The following is a 17,966-nucleotide window of genomic DNA, read 5'->3' as shown; positions in this document are numbered from 1 at the left end:
AACACGATTCCTGTAATAACATCACAGGAATGATGTGAAAGTTTAAAAAACTGGATTTCAGCGAATTTTAACAAAAAAAGGGATATTTTTTTTTTATCAAACGCGGCAAATTATCCCGAATCCATTTGTATCCAAAAAAGCTGAGATTGCTTTCCAGTTATTGATAAACAAATAAAATGTTCACGCCAAGGAGTCTAGTGGATGCCCTCGAACGATCGCTTCCTTTATACATATCTACTATCTTATGACTTGGTACTGATGTGAATATATGTATTCAGGGATAATGGTTCCCTCTTGGGTGATCATTGGCAAACAGCTCATCCAAGACAGCCAAAGGGTCTTGACTACCAAGACAAACACTTCGCTGGCTTTCTTGATGGATCAGCCCAGAGAGACCTTTAACCACAGGAGTGGACATCAGCGGAGCTAGGCCGATTTTTCTTTTTGTCACAGCTCTTTGATCGAGTCATAAATGGAAACAGACAGTAAGGTACAGGCATTTGAGACCAAACTGCACATGCGTTATTATATTCATAATTGTCTGTTCTTAAAACGCTAAACTTTTTACTACATATATACCAGACACTTTCGATATTTTCATTTAAAGTAAGAAAACTCTACATTTGGTCATAAAAACGTGATTGTTTTTCTGTTAACTCGCTTTTCCATTATGTGTGGTAGTATTCCTTGTGACTTTTTGGGACATGAAATATTGTTATCACAAAGTGGCCTAGCTTCGTCAATTGCCATATCCTTGATCAGCCTCATGAGGAGAAACAAAAAACCCGAATATGTTTTTGTTCTGTTCTGTATTATTCCAAACGAAATAAGAGTGTCCAACTTTGAGTCGGACACTCCACCCTAAAATCTGGCAGGATCTGTATTCTGTTGTAGTTGTTGTTAGTGTTGTTGTTGTTGTTGTTGTTGTTGTTGGTGGTGGTAGGTTGGTGCAAGGGATATTTCAGAGCTTGCCTTGAAGTCCTCGCACGCAACGCGATCTCATGTGCCAAATGTCTTGGAAGGTGAGGTCGGTGAGGCCTCGCTTTTGGGTGATGGCTTGGACCTCGTCGGCGATGGATTGTTGGCTGGTGCCTCGCACGTCGATGTAGTGGCAATCACTCGAGGCAAAGTGGCAAGAAATGGCCTTACGGAAATTAGCCGTTTTGTTTGGTCCTAGACGGAGGAAAAAAGAAAATGCGGTGCAAATGCCAGATAACGGACAGGGGCTCTTAGGTACGTCTACATATGAAAGGGCCGTGTATGCAATACTTACCAGATCCATGGACCATCAGAGGGTGAAAGAACACAGTGTCTCCCTTTTCCATGTGAAGCTCCACCTTGGGTTTATGGTCCATTCCACGGACTCCGTGATACATTTTATTTACGCCGTCTTCCCATTCGGGGTACTCATGTTGATACAAGGTCTCCTCCCGGTGAGTGCCTAAATTAGCACACATTGAGATTTAATGCCAGGGTGTTTCCTGTTAATGTTGATACAGCAAGGTGTGCTCAATCCCTTCCTACCTGGGAAAGCCACCAAGCAGCCGTTGTTTCCATCAATGTGTTCCATGGCGGTCCAAGCGGCTACGATCTGATCGGCTGGTCGGAAGGGGAAATAGTGCAAGTCCTAAAATGAAAGTCTAGTCAATCAATCCAGCCATCTATGCCTCAGATATCATCTATTCATCATCTATCTACCAAATATGTGGGAAGGGTAAACAACTTTTTTGGACCGACCGATTAAATGTGGGCCTCTTTGATAATCAGATGGGGAACAGGCCTCATCAGGACGTAGAGGCAAGACTACTTGTTGCCAACATGAAATAGTAATATAATGTCAAATTGGAGTGTCCATATGTATGTATGTATTTGGTTTGGGTACTCAGGGATTTTGACCCAATTGTGACATAACTTTGACCACATCTTTTTAGTGTCTTAAGCTTAGTTTTTGGCCTAAATTTGGCCGATTCGACAAGAGTTGGTGTCCCTTTACAGTGCTGATTTTGAATAAAGTAAAATTTTCATCGGCTTTTCTAACTGCTACAAGGAATGTAGTATTGAAGTGTTTCGAACCGGAATGTCAGCTTTTTAGGTTCAAGGATCTCGTTCAGGGCTGCCACCATGAGCGAAATAGGATAGACTATAGATACTCTAGACATAGATACGCGAGGTTGAGTATACGTCATCAAATTCGACCAATCTGATTGGCTGCCGATTGTCAACGAACATGGGCTTTGTTTGAAACCTTCTCAATGGGGAGTCAGTCGCTTCTAAAAAGAGGTCACATGTTTGCATTGCATAATAGGGTAAAGCTTTGAATTATTGATGACAAACTTGATCCACCATGGATTTAACCAACTCATTTCACAGGGTTAAGAATGTCTTTTATCACTGCAATGGTATTAGTGTATTATTTCTTAATGAATTGTGATTGACACACTGATCTTTTGCATGCTACCAGTCTCAAAGTGGATTAGAGCACTTCAAAAAAAGAAAGTACAACCATATTCAACAAATTACATTGGTAGACTCAGGAAGCTCACATGTGATAACGTTAATCTGAATAATATAATGAAATACCATAGCACTCTAATCTGATGAAAAAATGGATTCAGAAAGGAATTTTAAAGTAACAAAATGGTAGTAACAATCTAAAATGCCATATCCATGAATCAGCTTGTCTTCAAGTAAAATTTGGCAATGTCCTTGAAGAAATTGTTCAATGATTCTTGCCATGATAGAACTCATTCTTATACAGCGCATCAGTTCAAAATCTGTTAGGAAACTTTTTAGTTCCACCGATCGTTTACATTTTTGAAGTGGAGCCACCTGTTAAATCTCGAGCGTCTCTGAATCCAGGGTCTCTAGGATAGACTATGGATAGACAAACAAACTAAAAACCGCTCAGCAGAGCGACGTTACAGGATAAACGTTATTCTCCACCGATTAGTTGGCGGTGCTCATTTTTAAATTTGTGACAAATTGTTTGAAAGGTTTGGAGAGAGACCTTAAAGGCTATTAATATCGTGTTAGGTTAGGTTGGGTTAGGTTAGGTAAGGTTAGGTTAGGTTTGATAAGGTTAGGTTAAGTTTAAAAAAGTAGCACCGCCAACTAATCGGTGGAGAATAACGTTTACCACGTTACAGTACCCTAGCTTTCTTGGTTTCGGAAGCAGGGTTGCAGTAAAACTACTTCCTGATCTTGGGTCTTCATTTCTGTACCCTTTTTTGTTTGAATTGGGAGCCCTAACAGAGGTCCTTCAAGCAAACTAGTCAAACCCATCACTAGAATGTAATCCCCAGTACTATTGAAATTGAATATTACATTTTTTTAATATTTCATTGATCTGGAATGCTAGTCAAAAAGTGTCCAAGTCGGACCAAGGTGCTACTGGATCCGCAATGCCTTCGTATTTCTTACGAATAATTGAGGTCAGCAAATTGAAAAAAAGGCCCGGGAAAGAAGATTGTTTTAACTAGCGTGGATTCTGGCGGGCTTGAAGGTGCTCTCAAAACCCACATTAAGCCTCTACGTTCACTACAATTGACCCTAAATCCTGGGGTGGGACAAACCTCATGAATGCTTTCGAAAACGTATAGTATCAGATACCTTTCATACCTCTTTTGAATACTGTACAATCTCTTTTTACCTTTTTAAATTCTCCCAACACGAGATTTTTCTCATTGCACCAATGCCAGTATCAGCCGAACTGGGGGAAGCATATTCAAGATGTGGCTTGTACAGAGTTAGCGTCGTGATATTATTACTGGACTACACCTAAATCCTTCATGGTCAAAACCTGCCCAACATCTTTACCTCCATCATCTACGAGTGGTGTGTTCAAAAGTGTTTGCTCAAAGGTCTTTGGGCGTAATTTCATTCCGTTCAAGGACATATTTGCCAGGCTACTTGATTCTTGGCCATTCCAAACATCACTTGGTATCTTCAGAAAAGGAACAGACACTGGCTGTAATACTAACCTTTTGAAGTTGATCAAACAAGAGGATAAAAAACAGAGGTCGTGGAATCGAGCCCTGAGGAACACCTGACTAACCTTTATGAATGTCACTAAGCGACCCTTCAACCTTAACTAATTGGTTCCTATCATGAATGAAGTTTCTTATTCAAGTTATTAGAGCACTGGAATTGAAATATCGATTTCATTACATGCGGTTTTAGCAAATGCTTGGCAAACACGAGTGAATTGCTGAGCGCTAAAGAAGGCCCTCAAAATTTACTCATAGCCAGTCCCTGAATCATCATCACAATCATGGTCAAAATAATGGCAATATGAGGGTTTGCAACAAAAAGTAAAATTTCTTTAACATCTAACCTGATGCCACGGATGTCGAGAGGTGAGCTTGCCCGAATCTGGGGGTTTGTTGATGAGCATGGTGTGCATGGCCATGATATTGGGCCCCGTGAAGTTCTCCACGTAATCCAAGAGATGCGGGTGAAGGATGTACTTGGAGAAGACCTCGTCCCAGACCCAATCCTGGATCTTATTCACCACGCGTTCATTCGTGTAGCCCGACTTTCCTCTCAGGGAGATGTCCTTCATCATGGTGATTCCGCCTGGACACAGATCAATAGATATATGACTACCTACATGAATTGAGTGCTCCAGACCAATCGGTCAATACCATCACATCGTCTAGCTGATGATGGAGGTACTACTCTAAGGATGGGCCATAATCCGTACCTTTGGGAATGCGGCCATCGATGACATCGAGGAACTGTCGATGGCAGGCATCGATCAGGTCCTCGGGAATGAGTTTGGGGATCACCAGAAAACCATTCTTCTCATAGAACTCTCGTTGTTTTCGGCTCAAGGTCCCGGCCTTGGCGGACTTGGTCGCACAACCCGGAGTGTACTTGAACTCAGTCTCCATGTTGTTAGCCTCAATTGGCATATGACTCGACTAAGGACCTCTGGCAATAACAAGTCTTTTTCGGTCATTTAGACAAATTTCGCAATCAAGGCTAAAGGTCAGATCCAATGATAACGAGCGAGATAATGACGTCTAGCTTTTTCGATAGTTACTTAGTACGACAACCTGAAGAATTCCATCAACTCCTGGGCGGATGCAATAAAAGCCTTTTCTTCAGCAAGATATCAAAATTGATATCCCGAAGTTGTTGACTATGCCTGTTACTGATAATTGGATGCTTCAATGATAGCATTCAACCAATAAGTAGTCTAACATGGGCAACCAGGTTACCCATAGTTCACTCAGTTTTGGATTCATTCAGGATAGAGATCGTTTTCGTTAAATCAACAAATTTGCCATTCAAAAAGGGTCTTGTGATGCGAATACTGGATAAGCAAAAAAAAAAAAAATGTAATTGGTGGTGGCATTTCACAACAAAATAGATCCGAAAACGCCCTAAATTTTACTTGAAAAGGATCTATTTTACCCGTACTTGGACCATTCGGCAGGCATGCATTGCAACCTAACATTGTATCCAGTGCCAAGTCTGTTTTCGTCAAAACATTGATGTATATATATATATTTCAGAGGACGGCCAGAATACATGGCACCAGTGTGAGCATATATTTGTCCAAGATGATTTTCACACTATTGTCCAACCCTAAGGGGCTCTCATTCAAGCACTCACTGTAGGTGAGCAAAACGATCTTGACCTCATTCTTGTCCAACTGCATTTGCTTCAAGGGATCCACGAACTTCTCCACCAAGTAGATAAAGAAGTCCTTGGCCTCCTTGGAGCTGACCAGACTCTGAGCCACATTCACCACATTGCGGGTGATTGTCTTGAAATTGGACTCGACCTCGCTCAAACACTTGGGGGACACGCGATCCTTGAGAGAGGTGCACACCAAGGCCCGATGCTCCTTGTCCTTGTCCAAGAGCACCTTCAGATCCTTGAGCAGCATGAAGAAATCCTTGTCCAAAGCGGGCTCGTTGTCATCATCGTTTTCCAGCCAGTTCTCCATGATCCGAAGGCTCACGGCCTTGATGGCGCTGAACGAGAGATAATTCAATTTCTTCTTGTTCAACTCGAATCTGAAGGTGACAATGAACACGAGGGTGGCGTATTGCTCTGCCAATTGCCGGCTGATGCCAAAGCTCTTTTCAATGTTAGCCACACACTCCCCTGGAGCATCTTCCATGGCCTTGAAGACCCGCTTGATGTTGTCGAATTGTCTTCGGCACGATTTCAGGTGCACGCCCGTCTTCTCGGCCACCTCTTCCAAGTCCTTTCGGAGTCTCGAACTGAGCTTCTTGCCCACCAATTCTCGGGCAAGCACCGGATCGAGGCTGTAGTAGCTCTCCAAGAACTTGGTTTGAGTCTTGGCATCCATCTGATGCAAGAGCTGTTCGGACAGTTTGCCCACGGAGAGCAGCGTTTGCTCCAGCATGGAAAATAACCTAAAATTGTCATTGATATCCGAGACCAGAAGGTCTTGCGTGAGTCCGGGGTATTCATTGAGCACCCCACGTTCTCTCATCACAGTCACAGTTTCACTCGTGCTGAGTCCTTTGATCCACAGCTCCTGGAGCTCCCAATCAATCACCGTGTAATTCGTCGCAAACACGTCAATCACACTCATCTTGAACAACTAACAGTCTTTCTATTTCTATTCTTGCCACACGACAGATTTACTTCAGGTTGGGTTGGCTAATTCGGCTCTCACGATGCTCATTCTTGGCATGGTCGATGAGGAGACTCATGATCTCGTTATCGAACTCTTCGGGCACGGGCTTGACTTGGGTGGCCCAATAGAAGATCTCCCAATCATTGGAGGGTAGATTGATGAGGCGATCGTACAAAGCTAGCTGCTCGGCATCAAACTGGGCCAGGTGCTTATCGGCAAAACTGGCCAAGAGCAAACCGTTTTCGAGAATGCCCCGCTTGCGGGATTGGTACACAAGTCGAGCTCGTTTTTCCGCGATGGGCTCATTGGGCGAATCTTGGTACATGGGGATGGTGGGCTCACTTTGCGGGTTTTCAATATGAATGGGTGGGCGTCCTCCGTCACTAAAAGGCGAAAAAACACGATTCATGAAGAGATGTACGAGAGAATCTAGTAAGAATCTAGTAAGCGGATGTGATCTTCTCACCTGTCTTGGTGAGGATTGGCCAGGCGAAATCTCCGGAGGCTGGGCTGACCGACAGCGACTCTAAAACTGGATGGCATCCAACCGATTCTTCGGCAAAGCACCTGCAACATGGTTGAAAATCTGGAAAAATGCAATGTAACGGCTATGACATAGAGATAGATTTCAACGACTTATTCACAAGGAATTATCAATTTATTATTTTTAGCATTTCTAAGATTATTTCTTTCATTCTCTCGCTAAAAAAAGAACTGTTGGAAAAATGTATCACAAAACCGGACAAGGTGTTGGTTGGTTGCTGGGCATTCATGCAATCATGAGCCAGAAGATGAAGGCAATGGCCATGGCCAAGAACACCTTGTTCAAGAACACCTCTTCCTGGTGTTGGACCGAGCCCGGGGCAGCCTGATTGGCCCCAGCACGCCCCAGATCGCCCCCGCCGCCCACGTTGAAAGTGGAGAAAAAGAATCCGAAGGGAAAAGCCCCGATCCCCAAGGACATCTGAGCTACGCCTCCATTCAATCCGCCGAAGGGGGCGAAAAAGCTACTGCCCGGGTTTTGAGTCTCCGGCTCGGGTCTTTGGCCTTTGGGGCGGGGCGGGACCTGATCTCGCGGGTCTTTCTGGTCGGCATTGCCACGCCCATACAACGGGATGACTTTCTTTTTACTGATGCCCGCTTTGCAAACGGGACAGATCTGCTTCTGCGGGCGCGTTTCCAGCCATTGATGCAAACACGGCCAACAGAAGAGATGGCCGCAGAGCGAGATCACGGCATCTTTGGCCACGTCCAAGCAAATATTGCACTCAAAATCCGAGGCGGGATTGTCGTCCTGGGTTGGATCCGGTGGAGGAGGCGGAGGTTTGTCGTGGTTGGGATTGGGCGTGGATGGACCCGCCTGCTCGCCGTCTGTTCGATTCGAACTGGCCTCCTCGGCGGGATTACCATGAGAGGTCACCGGCGAGGCTGAAGCCATGACTAACTATGTCGTCGTCGTGTGTTTGAAGAACGAGCGAACCTAGTCGATCGGGGATGTCCTCCAATCCCCTGGGAAAGCCTCGGAATCTGGATCGAATTCCGTTCCGACGTGTTCCAAACGGGGATGGCGACTGTGGTGTTGAGGAGGTCTGTTCCCACGGCGATACCAGCCTTCAAGTCTGAAGGTGGACAATTGCGTTATGATGATAAGCGGCCCACTCGTAACATTGGTATGATGAGTATTCTATTATGCACGTATATACGTAAGCTTGCTGCCTGTATGCCTTCAAGTCACTCCTGTCTGCTGAAACTTTGGACTCTGACGACATCTTCTCGCATCCAATTCACATAGGGTGACCGCATCGGCCATGCCTTTCCTATATTCAAGTCCGACATCCAGAAAGTCAGTGTTGCCATTTTGAAATCATTCCTGACCTGACCTTCTGGTTGCAAGTCTTCCAAGGGACTGGGGAGCCTAGAATGGGGCAACAAAATGGCAACACTAAGGTTTATGTGCTCGGTTTGAAAACTTTGTCTAACGTTTACACTTTTCTAGCGTAGTCAATATTAAACAGTGTTTACATTTAAATGCCAAGCGAGATACACACCTCATGGACAAGCTCAAGGATGTCTCGTGAATCCACTCAGACATGGGTTAGGTCTGCCGTCCATACCTTGAAGTCGAATCCAATTTAGTCTATTCCCGTCACTTTTCCTAAATATCAAATCGAGAAACTCTGCCTCCGATTACAAGAAATTCAGTCCCCCCCCCTAAAAAAAACCACAATGGGGTATGGGATTATGAAAAGCGTAAGTATCCCCCCAAGAGGGCAATGAAATCATTCATCCGAGTCGAAGCTGCCAATCAGGCGAAGGATGCGGGCCATCCATGGAAGCTAGAAGCTTGCTTATTACCACGCGATGATTGACAGTGAAACACCAACGTGTCGATATCAATTCAATTTATTGAGTGTCCAGCTTGAAGCTAATGGATTGACACGATTTCACCGGGATTAGTCGTTTTAGAGGAGGTTAGCCGATATGAAATCATGAACCGGGACGGCATGTCAATTCACGTTATGCATTTTCATGGGATCCGTCGTGGCGGTGATGTCATACTGATGGCGTTGATGACGTCGAAACGACGAGAACACAAATCGGTGAAGACATGCCGCCAGCATTCCCCCCGCTAAAGGTCCAGCCCAATACACCCAATGATTGTCCCATTGTTGGGCAATGACGGCGGGTCCCAATGATCGGGCCGGATTGGCCCCGCAGCCCGTATAGGGGAAGGCCATGAGATGAACGCCGGCCACGGCCAATCCCATGGCTAGGGGGACGTTGGTCGTCTCGTCTTCCGATTGCAAGGGGTCCGTGGCCGATAGGTAGACCAACACCAGAACCAAAGACACCATCAGTTCAATGCCAAAACCTTGCCAGGGTTTTACATTGCCGATGATGCAGTCTCCCGATTGACAAGTAGGGTCGACACCCCCAGGGAAGAGGTAGGTGGTGCCTAAATGACCGTGATGATACCGGGGTGCGAGCACTTGGAGCAAAAATGATCCACCTGCAATATAGGGAACATTTGACCAATGTTCAAGTCTAGGGTTGGCAAATTTGGAAGCTGAACACACCTAGAGCCCCAAAGCACTGGCTGCCTATGTAAAGGAAGCCTCGTAGCCATCCAAGCCTTCCGGTCAAGAGGATTCCCAACGTGATGGCCGGGTTCAAATGAGCCCCACTCATGGAAAAACCCCATTGAACACAAGCAAAGGTTATGCACCCAAAGGTTAGACCTATTTGAACAATGTCTGTACTGGTAACAAAATTTAGGGTTGCACCACATCCTACAAACACAATGAGAGCCACGCCCAAGGCTTCAGCGACTAAAGAACGTATTGTCGTTACAAGTCCCGTCGACGATGTAAAATCCTCCGTGCCCAACATCTTTCTCAGCAATTTGAAAGAACCCATGGTCAGATATCGACTAACACAAGACTGGACACCACTTTGAATTACCAGCAAGAAACGTACAGGTTAAACTCTTCTGAAGTGGTTTCCGATGTCCGCCATTGAAGATGGTCTTCGCTTTTACCATAGTTGGTCGAGCTTCTTTTAACGCCATACAGAAATGAGCCTCATATGGACACGTGGAAAATGTGTATATTTCAAATGCTTTAGAATCACCAACAGTCTGGATTCACAAGGTTGATTTGAAGACTCTCAAGGAGATGAATTACACGCCCGGTGAAGATGTGAAATATCCACTTCAACCCGGCGAAATTCATCTAATTGTAGTCTAAAAAAAATATATTCGCTCAACTCGAATCGGAGAAGACTTTTCCACCAGGTTGCTCGATTTCGACTGATCCCCAAACAACTTATTCCAAAAATATCTTCACTACAACTTCTGACCCTTTGACCCGCGGAGAGGACGCTGTATCTAGCTGGCCACAAAAATTGACCGGGATGAGATAGCCGACAACTATTTTAGCTTCGACACGAGCGGACCAACGATTTTATAGTCGCTTGTGCACAATACTCTCGTCGCGATTGTGGTCACAAAATTGAGCAAGAGTCGCACACAACGTACCCAAATTAGCCGAACCTGCCGAGCTCGAAATGACAAATGCCATGCTCGTTTTGTGTGCAAGACATTTCAGCAATATTTAAACAAAAACAAAAGTAGAATTTGATCATCGGTCTAATTTACCAGCATTTTAGCAAGAAACATGTATTTTTAGAATAATCGTGTTATGTGGGTGGTGGTGGTGGTGGTGGTGTAAGTGTATGGGGGAGTTAGGAAGGAGAGGAACAGTAGGGTGGGGCATTTGAGAGGCGAGCTGACAACGATCAGCTCCAATGAGAGGGCAGTTGGCGCGCAGTTGGGTGCCTCTGCACCTAGCCACAATCAGGTTTTGCAGGCTTCCTGCCGAAAGATCTGACTGGCCAAACGACAAGAGAAGGGTCATCGTGATGGTCAACGGCTATTTCCAGATCTAGCATATCAGTGACAGGAATTGACATAGATTCATCAATATGAACAAGTGTTTGTATCATAGATTGAGCATTACAAACTAATCGACTTGTCATTCAACGATGGTGAATCATATCATTGCTAACGAGAAGCGACGGAACGACATAACATGTGATTAAATCTTGCAGATTCATGGTTGTATCCAGACATCTTTCAATCTAACCCCGTGATGTCCAATCTATGGCATGCTGGTGAGCTTGTTTCTGTATTGGCGCGAAAACTTGTTTGCTCTGTTTGGTGTCCGAGCATTCCGAGTCTTTGAGATATAATAGGGAAGGTCGAATGTATTTTTAGTTGCAATCCAACTTCCCGTCGAGAAACACATCATCTTGTCTATTCCTCCTATCCTGGAAAAGAGTTCTCGTCCGGAACGAGAAAATATTGAATTAGGCATGTTCGTGACTGGAGTGCGACTAGTTGTGGTTTTTCAATACCCACACATGACTAGTTTTGACACTCTGGCCATGAACTTAGCTTTCCATCATCGTTGGAACAAGCCACTCTTATGAAGAAAGCCGTTGAGAGTCTGGTCCTTGTGTTGTGATTTGGTTTGAGCTATCTCATATCACAGCCTGAGTACCAGGTTTATAGAGCTGACCTTCGAATCATGTGGTAAACATACTGAACGAAAATTTCATACTTAAAAGCTTGTGGTGCATGTTCTGTGCCTGATCCGTTTAGGTAGCGGCTATTATCCAAATCTATATAATTATACTTCATAATGAGTCGGAAATTGGTCAATTCAGACTCATAACAAGTAATCTGGGAAAGTAAATCATTGCTCGATTCCTTTAATTGACCCTCCAAGGTACTGGTGCTTTCGTTCCGAGTGGGAGCACTTGTTTTTATACCCCAAACGGGGTTAGTTGTATATTTCTGTAATAGATTAATGGCAGGAACAATGGCACTCAAATATGGAGGGAGCAATTGACCAAATCACGAGTAAATTGTCACTCGTGAGAGTTTTTGGATAATCATTAGGTCTAATACAGACACGAGTGAATAAGACTTCTATAGTGTGTAATTAATTGCTTCTACAGATGCATTCCTTCAATGATCCATTGCCTCTTTAAGACGATATGGAGTTGAAAGTGTCAAGGGTATTTTTTTTGCGATGTTACGGTCAGAAGGGTGAAACTTGCCCGGTCAATGAAGCTAGACATTACATCGTCAAATTTATTTCAGATAGGCAGTGTGAGATTGGTCTTTGGGTGTGGTTAGCGTCTAGAAGTTTTGCTGAAAAAGTCGGATAATCGAACCGTGGAACTCTCCCTCATGCTAGGGAACTGCGCTAACCATTACACCACGTTCCCTGAAAACTACAAAATGATCCACTTAGTACAAAACGGTCACTGGTAGTTATTCGGTAAACTTAAGTACTCTGCCCCGTAAGCGCAAACTCATGGACTTTTTCAGTCCATGGATGAAAATTCTAGAAAAAGAGCAAGTCAATGTAAAAGATTTAAGGTAGAACCGTCAGCATAAAGCATAAATCAGATTTCTTGGAGATTCACAAATTATTGATGTGCGGACAGATATGTAATTAAAATATCCTTATTACACCCCTTCAAATGTAACTACTATTACAGCCCAGGTCTGGTCCAATAAAAGGTTGAAAAACAAGCTTTACGTGATAACTTTTCAGTTTTCTTCGAGTTCAAAATCAAGACAAAATTAGAACGAGCATACTTGGTTTAAGTTTATTTTCACACAACGCCACCAATGGGATAGCATTTGATTTTCATGAAAGGGTTACGTCAAGGCATGTCTCGAGGTTTTAACCACGAGAGAAAGAGCCACAAGGGAACTGAATGAACCTCACGACATACCATGAACTGAAGTCTTTTATGTTACCTCGGACATTAATTATGTGTCATGTTTTGGGAGACAACCCAAGCGTACAAAAATTAAAAAGAATTAGTCCCTTCAAGGCCCAATTTGTTGGAAGCCAGCTATTAGCTAATGCATCGATCGATATAAGACGTGACAGACGTAATTATTTTCGTGTAGTTCAGGGGGCAGTGATCGGGCGGGCATCATACAAAAGCAACTTGAACCATTCAGTGAAGTCTCTCGCCAATGAAAGTTATAGCTTGATCAACTTTCAAGCTGAGAAGTTTTTCCAAGAGCCAAATCAAAAGCACAAAATTGTAGCTCCTGAAAAGGAAGTGGCCAAGTCACCTGTAAGGTCTCCCTGCCCAAGTGTAACTATCCGCACATGAAAGAAATAGTTCAAATTCGATTGAAATGAGATGCTTTTATTTTGACAGAGTTGTCAGATACGGTCATGAATTTGTTCAAAAAACCCCTAGCAACAGGACGATTTGACATTCATTGGACTAGCTGTTGTTCCATAATTTTGATTTTGGTCTCGAGGAACGAGCTGATCGAGCTGGCGGCGTGTAATAATGAATAGCCGAGCAGTAGTCCAACGTAGCCCCCGATCTCGGCCAATAGCGACAACACCGTGTAGAGATGGTGTTCCTCACTGCGCATCACCCGGGGTTGAAAGTAGAGCGTGATCTGACCGAGTCCATCGCTGCGCGTCTTCATGTTCTTCCCGCTTAAGCTGACCGACAGGACCTCACACGGGACATTGCAATCATTCAGCTGATTAGTAACACGATTCCACGCTATCCAAAACGTCGTGTTGATACCCTACAGAGATACAGACGAATAACAAAGAAAGGTCATTGAGCCCCTGACCTGTAACTTTAGTGGGGTCAGAAAAGGGTCAACTTGAAGGGATGAGGAAACATCCTCGGGCTCAAATCTCGTGTACTATAAATGCAAATTTACCGGTTGGGAGGTACATATTTCTGCCTGGCTGGGCAGAAAGGGTACCACGCAGCCCGAGGAGTTCAGCATGACCCGCTCCAAGGTAGAATAGATGCATCGGTCATAGATCTGGCGTGTGCAGGTCTCGCCATGGACGTGATCCGATTTGGGTTGGGGCAAAGTTCTGATGTCCTCGTAGGCCACTTGATAGTAGTGAGCCTCATTAGGTCGAAAGGTGTAACCCATGCGACCATTGAAGTCCAAGAACTGATTCATTTTGTGCAAGTAGGCCTTGGCGAAAAATCTTCTGCTGGAAAACAAATGGTTGTATGTTATTATTCAACATTATTCAACAACCTACCACGACAATTGGAGAAAGACACTCCCCGCCTAGAGGTGACTCAAACTTGAAGAGCCCTTGAGCTTTTCAAGCTTTTGAAGTGGCTCCTCCTCTCAGGAATGCGAGGCTTATTCATTGGGGCAATTCTCTGGTAAACAAATTGTCATTTTTGGCAATCGTTCAATGCTACGACAACTAAGATAGTTTCTCGAGCCAAGAAACCAGTCTTCAGACGATGAAGCCGATAACATTTTGCAATTCAGAATAAGCAGGCGTATTTTCATTAACAGTGGTAGGCCAAAACAAGTCTTAACCAAATACAGAATCAACATTGTTTGCTCGAGCCAAATGTTATTCGAGCTCTCTCTTCTTCGTCAAACGACAACGAATGAAGTGAATGCAGCACGATTATTCAAAAAGAAATGACTGGGCTTCTCGTTTATCTAACACTCCAGTACGAGTCAGTTGCCTCAATTTGTTTGAAATATTTTTGTTTTGTTTTGTTTTGTTCCCATCGTATTAGGAGAAATAATTCTCAAATTGGTCGCCTTGATCAATGTTACCAGTGGTTAGCATTCGCTTTCAAAAGGAAAGTAAAAGATCAGTTTTTCCTAATCCAAATAGTTTCCAATGATGTACTCACACTTTAGTCCTTAAAAAACTGAGGAGAAGGAGGGTTATTGTTTTTCCGTCCAATGCAACCAACGCCTTTCCTGGGCATTTCTCCTTAGAATTCAATTACTTGAAACGGGCGTTTCTCCCAAACAGCTTTTATTGAGCTCTAACGTATAATGCAATTGGTCAAGGTTGAAAGTACTCTCTATAGCATACCACAAAAGCCTCTTAATTCGCGATTAAGTGCTGATGAGACCTGACAAACAATGACAAACTTGCAAATTTTGAGCTTAACGAACCTTGAACGAGAAGGAAATACCATTCGTCGTGTTCTGGCCCTCCTCTCACTGTAGGTTACCTAAAACTCTGCTACTAAACCTAACCTGGACCTGGATGGAATCTACTCTTGGGTTACTGAGTGTAATATGGCCCTGAACGGAATGAAATTCCGCTCAATGATCTTCTTTGGGTCAACTCCTTTGCATACTCCACTCGTAGATAATGGAGGTAAAGATATTGAACAGGTGGTCTCATCTATGAAAGATTTAGGTGTAGTCCTCCAAAATAATGGAAAGTTCGCTGAGAGAGCTCTCGTATTGGGAGAGACTAAACAAGTTGGGACTGTACAATGTCCAGAGAAGTTTCAAAAGGTATCTGATACTGAACGTCTTCAAAAGCATCTATGAGCTTTGTCCCAACCCAGGTTTTAAGGTCAATTGTACCAACAGTAGAAATTTAATGCGCGTTTCGAGAGCACCTTCTAGCCCTCAAGAATCCACACTAGTTCGAGCATTGAAGTCCACTTCTCTTTTTTCGCGGGCTCCTTCATTGTGTAATTTGCTTCCCTCTAATATTCGTAGGGAATTCGTGGGCCGTGTTGATCCGGAAGCATCTTTCAAGTCAGACTTAGACAAAGTTTTTCATAACATTCTAGATCAACCCCACATTCAAGGACTAGCCCGGTCGGCCAACTCTAATTCGTTGTTTGATCAAATAATATATATGTAAATAAAAGTTAAGTAAAATGAAAACATTTTTCGTTTTGAATTGCTGAAATGCCAATTCCAGTAACGGTAAGGAAGTCCACAAAATAATAAGAAAATAATAATAACAATAATATATTTACGTAAAGTTTAAAAAAGTGTATAATAGATATACTAGTTAATACACCTTGAAATACTTACTTTTTAATTTGTTCTTTGGCCACATGGGACCCCAAAAAAATCGAATGCACAGATGCCGCCCAAAGGCCCAAACCAAAAGTAAGAACATCAAAAGGAAATCCCTAAATACTTGGAAGTTTGTTTTAAATGCGTCACCCAAAGATAACCATTTTCTCGTGGCTGCCTCACTTCAAAACGTTTGCAATCTAGCTTTGGTCTCTGTTTGGTTCGAACCAAGTACAGTACAGTAGTTCCCACATCTTAACAACGAGTCGTTCAAAATGGGGAGTTACGCACGAGCGAATGGTGATGTAGTAGATCCCCAAGGACTTGACCTCATTACTGGGATACCACGTAAAGCATCGGCCAAACTTGCGGTGGTATTGCGTCACGATCGAATTATCCGTCCGGTTCAGCTTTTGGGCCACGTTGCCTTGGTGATTCGGTCCGAAAGTGCGAATGTTGAAATAGTAGATGAGTTCGTCCAGATCCAAAGTGGCTTGGTCAAAGAGCTCTCGGGGCGTGATCCCACTTTGGTTGCTGCTCCACACGAGATCTCGCTTATAATTATACTTTTTCACGCTTTCGATTCCATGGGTCTGCGGGTGCAAAATTGATTGAAAGTCACCCGACATAAGATGGAATGATGAGACAAATGGCTCAAATGGGATGCCATTGATTGATTTTACCTGAAGGAACAGTTCCTTGTACCCATCATTGACGTCGGGGCAAATAGTGATGGCTGGGAAGTCGGCGTCGCTTTGCGGCAAAACTCGAGAAGCAAAATAAGTGGGGACCTCCAAGTATCTCCAAAGGCATCGACCAGTTTGAATGAGCAGCAAAAGGATAAGCGTGCCCAAAGTGAGAATGAAAATGGACTTTTGAATGACCTTGAGGGCATGTATAGTTTTTGTGTTGGGAACTATGATCTTAGGTGAATACTTTGAAGCGACGGAGGTCTTTGAACTCGTTATCGACCAGCATTCGAAAGAGACCTTTCTCGAGGGTTTAGTCATTGTTATTCTCAGTATACGATCGCTGTTCTCTTCCGAAGGGAGCAATGTTGACGGCACCGAGGACTGGGATTAAATGCTCGAAACCACCGCTTAAATCTTGTCAGCATCAAATATTGATGACCTACTCAGCCTTTGCGTCGTCTTCGTATGTATGTATGTGTTTCATATACATCATATACCATGCCTGTCTTTCGATCCGGTGGCCAGGCAGGCTTTTGCTTCCCGAGCTGTGTGCTTCGTCCAATTGTGGGTTGTTCAAAGGAGAACACGGCCCACGTGTTAGGAACAAAAGAGAGTAACCAGACCACAGAACCACAGAACCGCCGCATCAACGAGTATGGCCACCCATGTACTGTACGTATGTATGTGCCTGTGCATGTGTACGTACATAGCTATGCATATGTGGGAAACGATTATCGGGTTCTCGAGTCTTGATGGCCCCCCCAAGTTCCACATGAATTCTCGAGTGGGGTTCCAAAAGTGGAAAAGATATGGACCTAGGCCAAGTGTTGAATGAGGAGATCTTTGAGGTGAAGTCAATCAATAAATGTCACTCTGGGACCTCAAAATGGCGAGATCGCGTGTGAGTCTATTCATATCCCGGATCTAAACTACTGCATTGGAATGAGTGCTGTTGTTTTATCATACTCGTTATGTGTTGTAACGAGGGACTCATTGACGTGATGAATTACGAAATTTAAATGAAAATGCTTATCCACAGTTTGGGTTCGGTTGTTTTCCGGGTCAGACTTATAGAGACGGCAATGGAAGTGTCAATTCATTTGAAGATGGCACTTTTTTTAAAATGCAAAGAAATTACTGCGATATGGCTGCTTTACCCAATGATGCAATCAAAGAAAAAAATCACCTGAGGTTGTGTCTTAGAGTTACCAATAGTCAGTTTTAATCGTGTTTGACGTTGCTGACACCTTGTGTGTGGGGGGTGGGGGGGTGG

The 17,966-nt window shown here is 43.9% G+C and overlaps 6 protein-coding genes across 8 annotated transcripts; all 6 read right to left on the bottom strand.

Annotated features, from left to right (window-relative positions):
- Window positions 1–790: 790 nt before the first annotated feature.
- Window positions 791–5,120, bottom strand: LOC131877456 (phytanoyl-CoA dioxygenase, peroxisomal-like). Its single transcript, XM_059223129.1, has 5 exons — window positions 4,703–5,120; window positions 4,334–4,575; window positions 1,525–1,627; window positions 1,274–1,441; window positions 791–1,173 (listed from the first exon to the last, which is right to left on the bottom strand). Exons 1-5 carry the CDS (start codon window positions 4,911–4,913, stop codon window positions 962–964), a joined length of 936 nt encoding a protein of 311 aa, XP_059079112.1. The 5' UTR covers window positions 4,914–5,120; the 3' UTR covers window positions 791–961.
- Window positions 5,121–5,481: 361 nt separating this feature from the next.
- LOC131877455 (acidic fibroblast growth factor intracellular-binding protein-like) lies at window positions 5,482–6,574 on the bottom strand. Its single transcript, XM_059223128.1, has one exon. It carries the CDS (start codon window positions 6,572–6,574, stop codon window positions 5,516–5,518), a length of 1,059 nt encoding a protein of 352 aa, XP_059079111.1. The 3' UTR covers window positions 5,482–5,515.
- Window position 6,575: 1 nt separating this feature from the next.
- On the bottom strand, window positions 6,576–7,221 carry LOC131877459 (succinate dehydrogenase assembly factor 2, mitochondrial-like). Its single transcript, XM_059223134.1, has 2 exons — window positions 7,086–7,221; window positions 6,576–7,002 (listed from the first exon to the last, which is right to left on the bottom strand). Exons 1-2 carry the CDS (start codon window positions 7,193–7,195, stop codon window positions 6,624–6,626), a joined length of 489 nt encoding a protein of 162 aa, XP_059079117.1. The 5' UTR covers window positions 7,196–7,221; the 3' UTR covers window positions 6,576–6,623.
- On the bottom strand, window positions 7,187–7,988 carry LOC131877458 (E3 ubiquitin-protein ligase RNF185-like; the record flags this gene model as incomplete). The annotated part of the gene is given in 1 exon segment (XM_059223133.1): window positions 7,187–7,988. A coding segment is annotated over 1 exon segment (600 nt), but the record flags the coding sequence as incomplete, so codon positions are not given.
- A 1,018-nt stretch (window positions 7,989–9,006) lies between these two features.
- On the bottom strand, window positions 9,007–10,449 carry LOC131877457 (aquaporin AQPAe.a-like). 2 transcript variants are annotated; one of them, XM_059223132.1, is made up of 3 exons: window positions 10,097–10,449; window positions 9,697–9,858; window positions 9,007–9,629 (listed from the first exon to the last, which is right to left on the bottom strand). In XM_059223132.1, the coding sequence occupies exons 1-3, from the start codon at window positions 10,185–10,187 to the stop codon at window positions 9,127–9,129; spliced, it is 756 nt and encodes a 251-aa protein (XP_059079115.1). In that variant the 5' UTR covers window positions 10,188–10,449; the 3' UTR covers window positions 9,007–9,126. The 2 variants fall into 2 exon arrangements, with proteins under 2 accessions (XP_059079115.1, XP_059079114.1); XM_059223131.1 differs by lacking the exon at window positions 10,097–10,449 and having other exon boundaries at window positions 9,697–10,074.
- Window positions 10,450–13,342: 2,893 nt separating this feature from the next.
- LOC131877632 (uncharacterized) lies at window positions 13,343–17,040 on the bottom strand. Of its 2 annotated transcripts, none has more exons than XM_059223367.1 (4): window positions 16,685–17,040; window positions 16,293–16,594; window positions 13,899–14,187; window positions 13,343–13,757 (listed from the first exon to the last, which is right to left on the bottom strand). In XM_059223367.1, the coding sequence occupies exons 1-4, from the start codon at window positions 17,009–17,011 to the stop codon at window positions 13,431–13,433; spliced, it is 1,245 nt and encodes a 414-aa protein (XP_059079350.1). In that variant the 5' UTR covers window positions 17,012–17,040; the 3' UTR covers window positions 13,343–13,430. The 2 variants fall into 2 exon arrangements, with proteins under 2 accessions (XP_059079350.1, XP_059079351.1); XM_059223368.1 differs by having other exon boundaries at window positions 13,899–14,184.
- Between the last annotated feature and the right edge of the window lie 926 nt (window positions 17,041–17,966).

The sequence above is a fragment of the Tigriopus californicus genome, chromosome 3 (genome assembly GCF_007210705.1).
Source record: "Tigriopus californicus strain San Diego chromosome 3, Tcal_SD_v2.1, whole genome shotgun sequence".
Taxonomy (NCBI): Eukaryota; Metazoa; Arthropoda; class Copepoda; order Harpacticoida; family Harpacticidae; genus Tigriopus; species Tigriopus californicus.
This window is presented reverse-complemented; position numbering and strand designations above follow the sequence as displayed.

Excerpts from the sequence above, each read along its gene's own strand:
- LOC131877457 (XM_059223131.1), bottom strand. The coding sequence starts at position 10,036 with ATGGGTTCTTTCAAATTGCTGAGAAAGATGTTGGGCACGGAGGATTTT. Across the intron at positions 9,630-9,696 it reads CCAGTGCTTTGGGGCTCTAG|GTGGATCATTTTTGCTCCAA; the intron begins GTGTGTTCAGCT and ends CCTATATTGCAG.
- LOC131877459 (XM_059223134.1), bottom strand. The coding sequence starts at position 7,195 with ATGTTGCAGGTGCTTTGCCGAAGAATCGGTTGGATGCCATCCAGTTTT. Across the intron at positions 7,003-7,085 it reads GCCAATCCTCACCAAGACAG|TGACGGAGGACGCCCACCCA; the intron begins GTGAGAAGATCA and ends TTCGCCTTTTAG.
- LOC131877632 (XM_059223367.1), bottom strand. The coding sequence starts at position 17,011 with ATGACTAAACCCTCGAGAAAGGTCTCTTTCGAATGCTGGTCGATAACG. Across the intron at positions 16,595-16,684 it reads ACAAGGAACTGTTCCTTCAG|ACCCATGGAATCGAAAGCGT; the intron begins GTAAAATCAATC and ends TTGCACCCGCAG. Across the intron at positions 13,758-13,898 it reads AAATATGTACCTCCCAACCG|GGTATCAACACGACGTTTTG; the intron begins GTAAATTTGCAT and ends GTATCTCTGTAG.
- LOC131877455 (XM_059223128.1), bottom strand. The coding sequence starts at position 6,574 with ATGAGTGTGATTGACGTGTTTGCGACGAATTACACGGTGATTGATTGG.
- LOC131877456 (XM_059223129.1), bottom strand. The coding sequence starts at position 4,913 with ATGCCAATTGAGGCTAACAACATGGAGACTGAGTTCAAGTACACTCCG. Across the intron at positions 4,576-4,702 it reads CGATGGCCGCATTCCCAAAG|GCGGAATCACCATGATGAAG; the intron begins GTACGGATTATG and ends ATCTGTGTCCAG. Across the intron at positions 1,174-1,273 it reads TCTGATGGTCCATGGATCTG|GACCAAACAAAACGGCTAAT; the intron begins GTAAGTATTGCA and ends TCCTCCGTCTAG.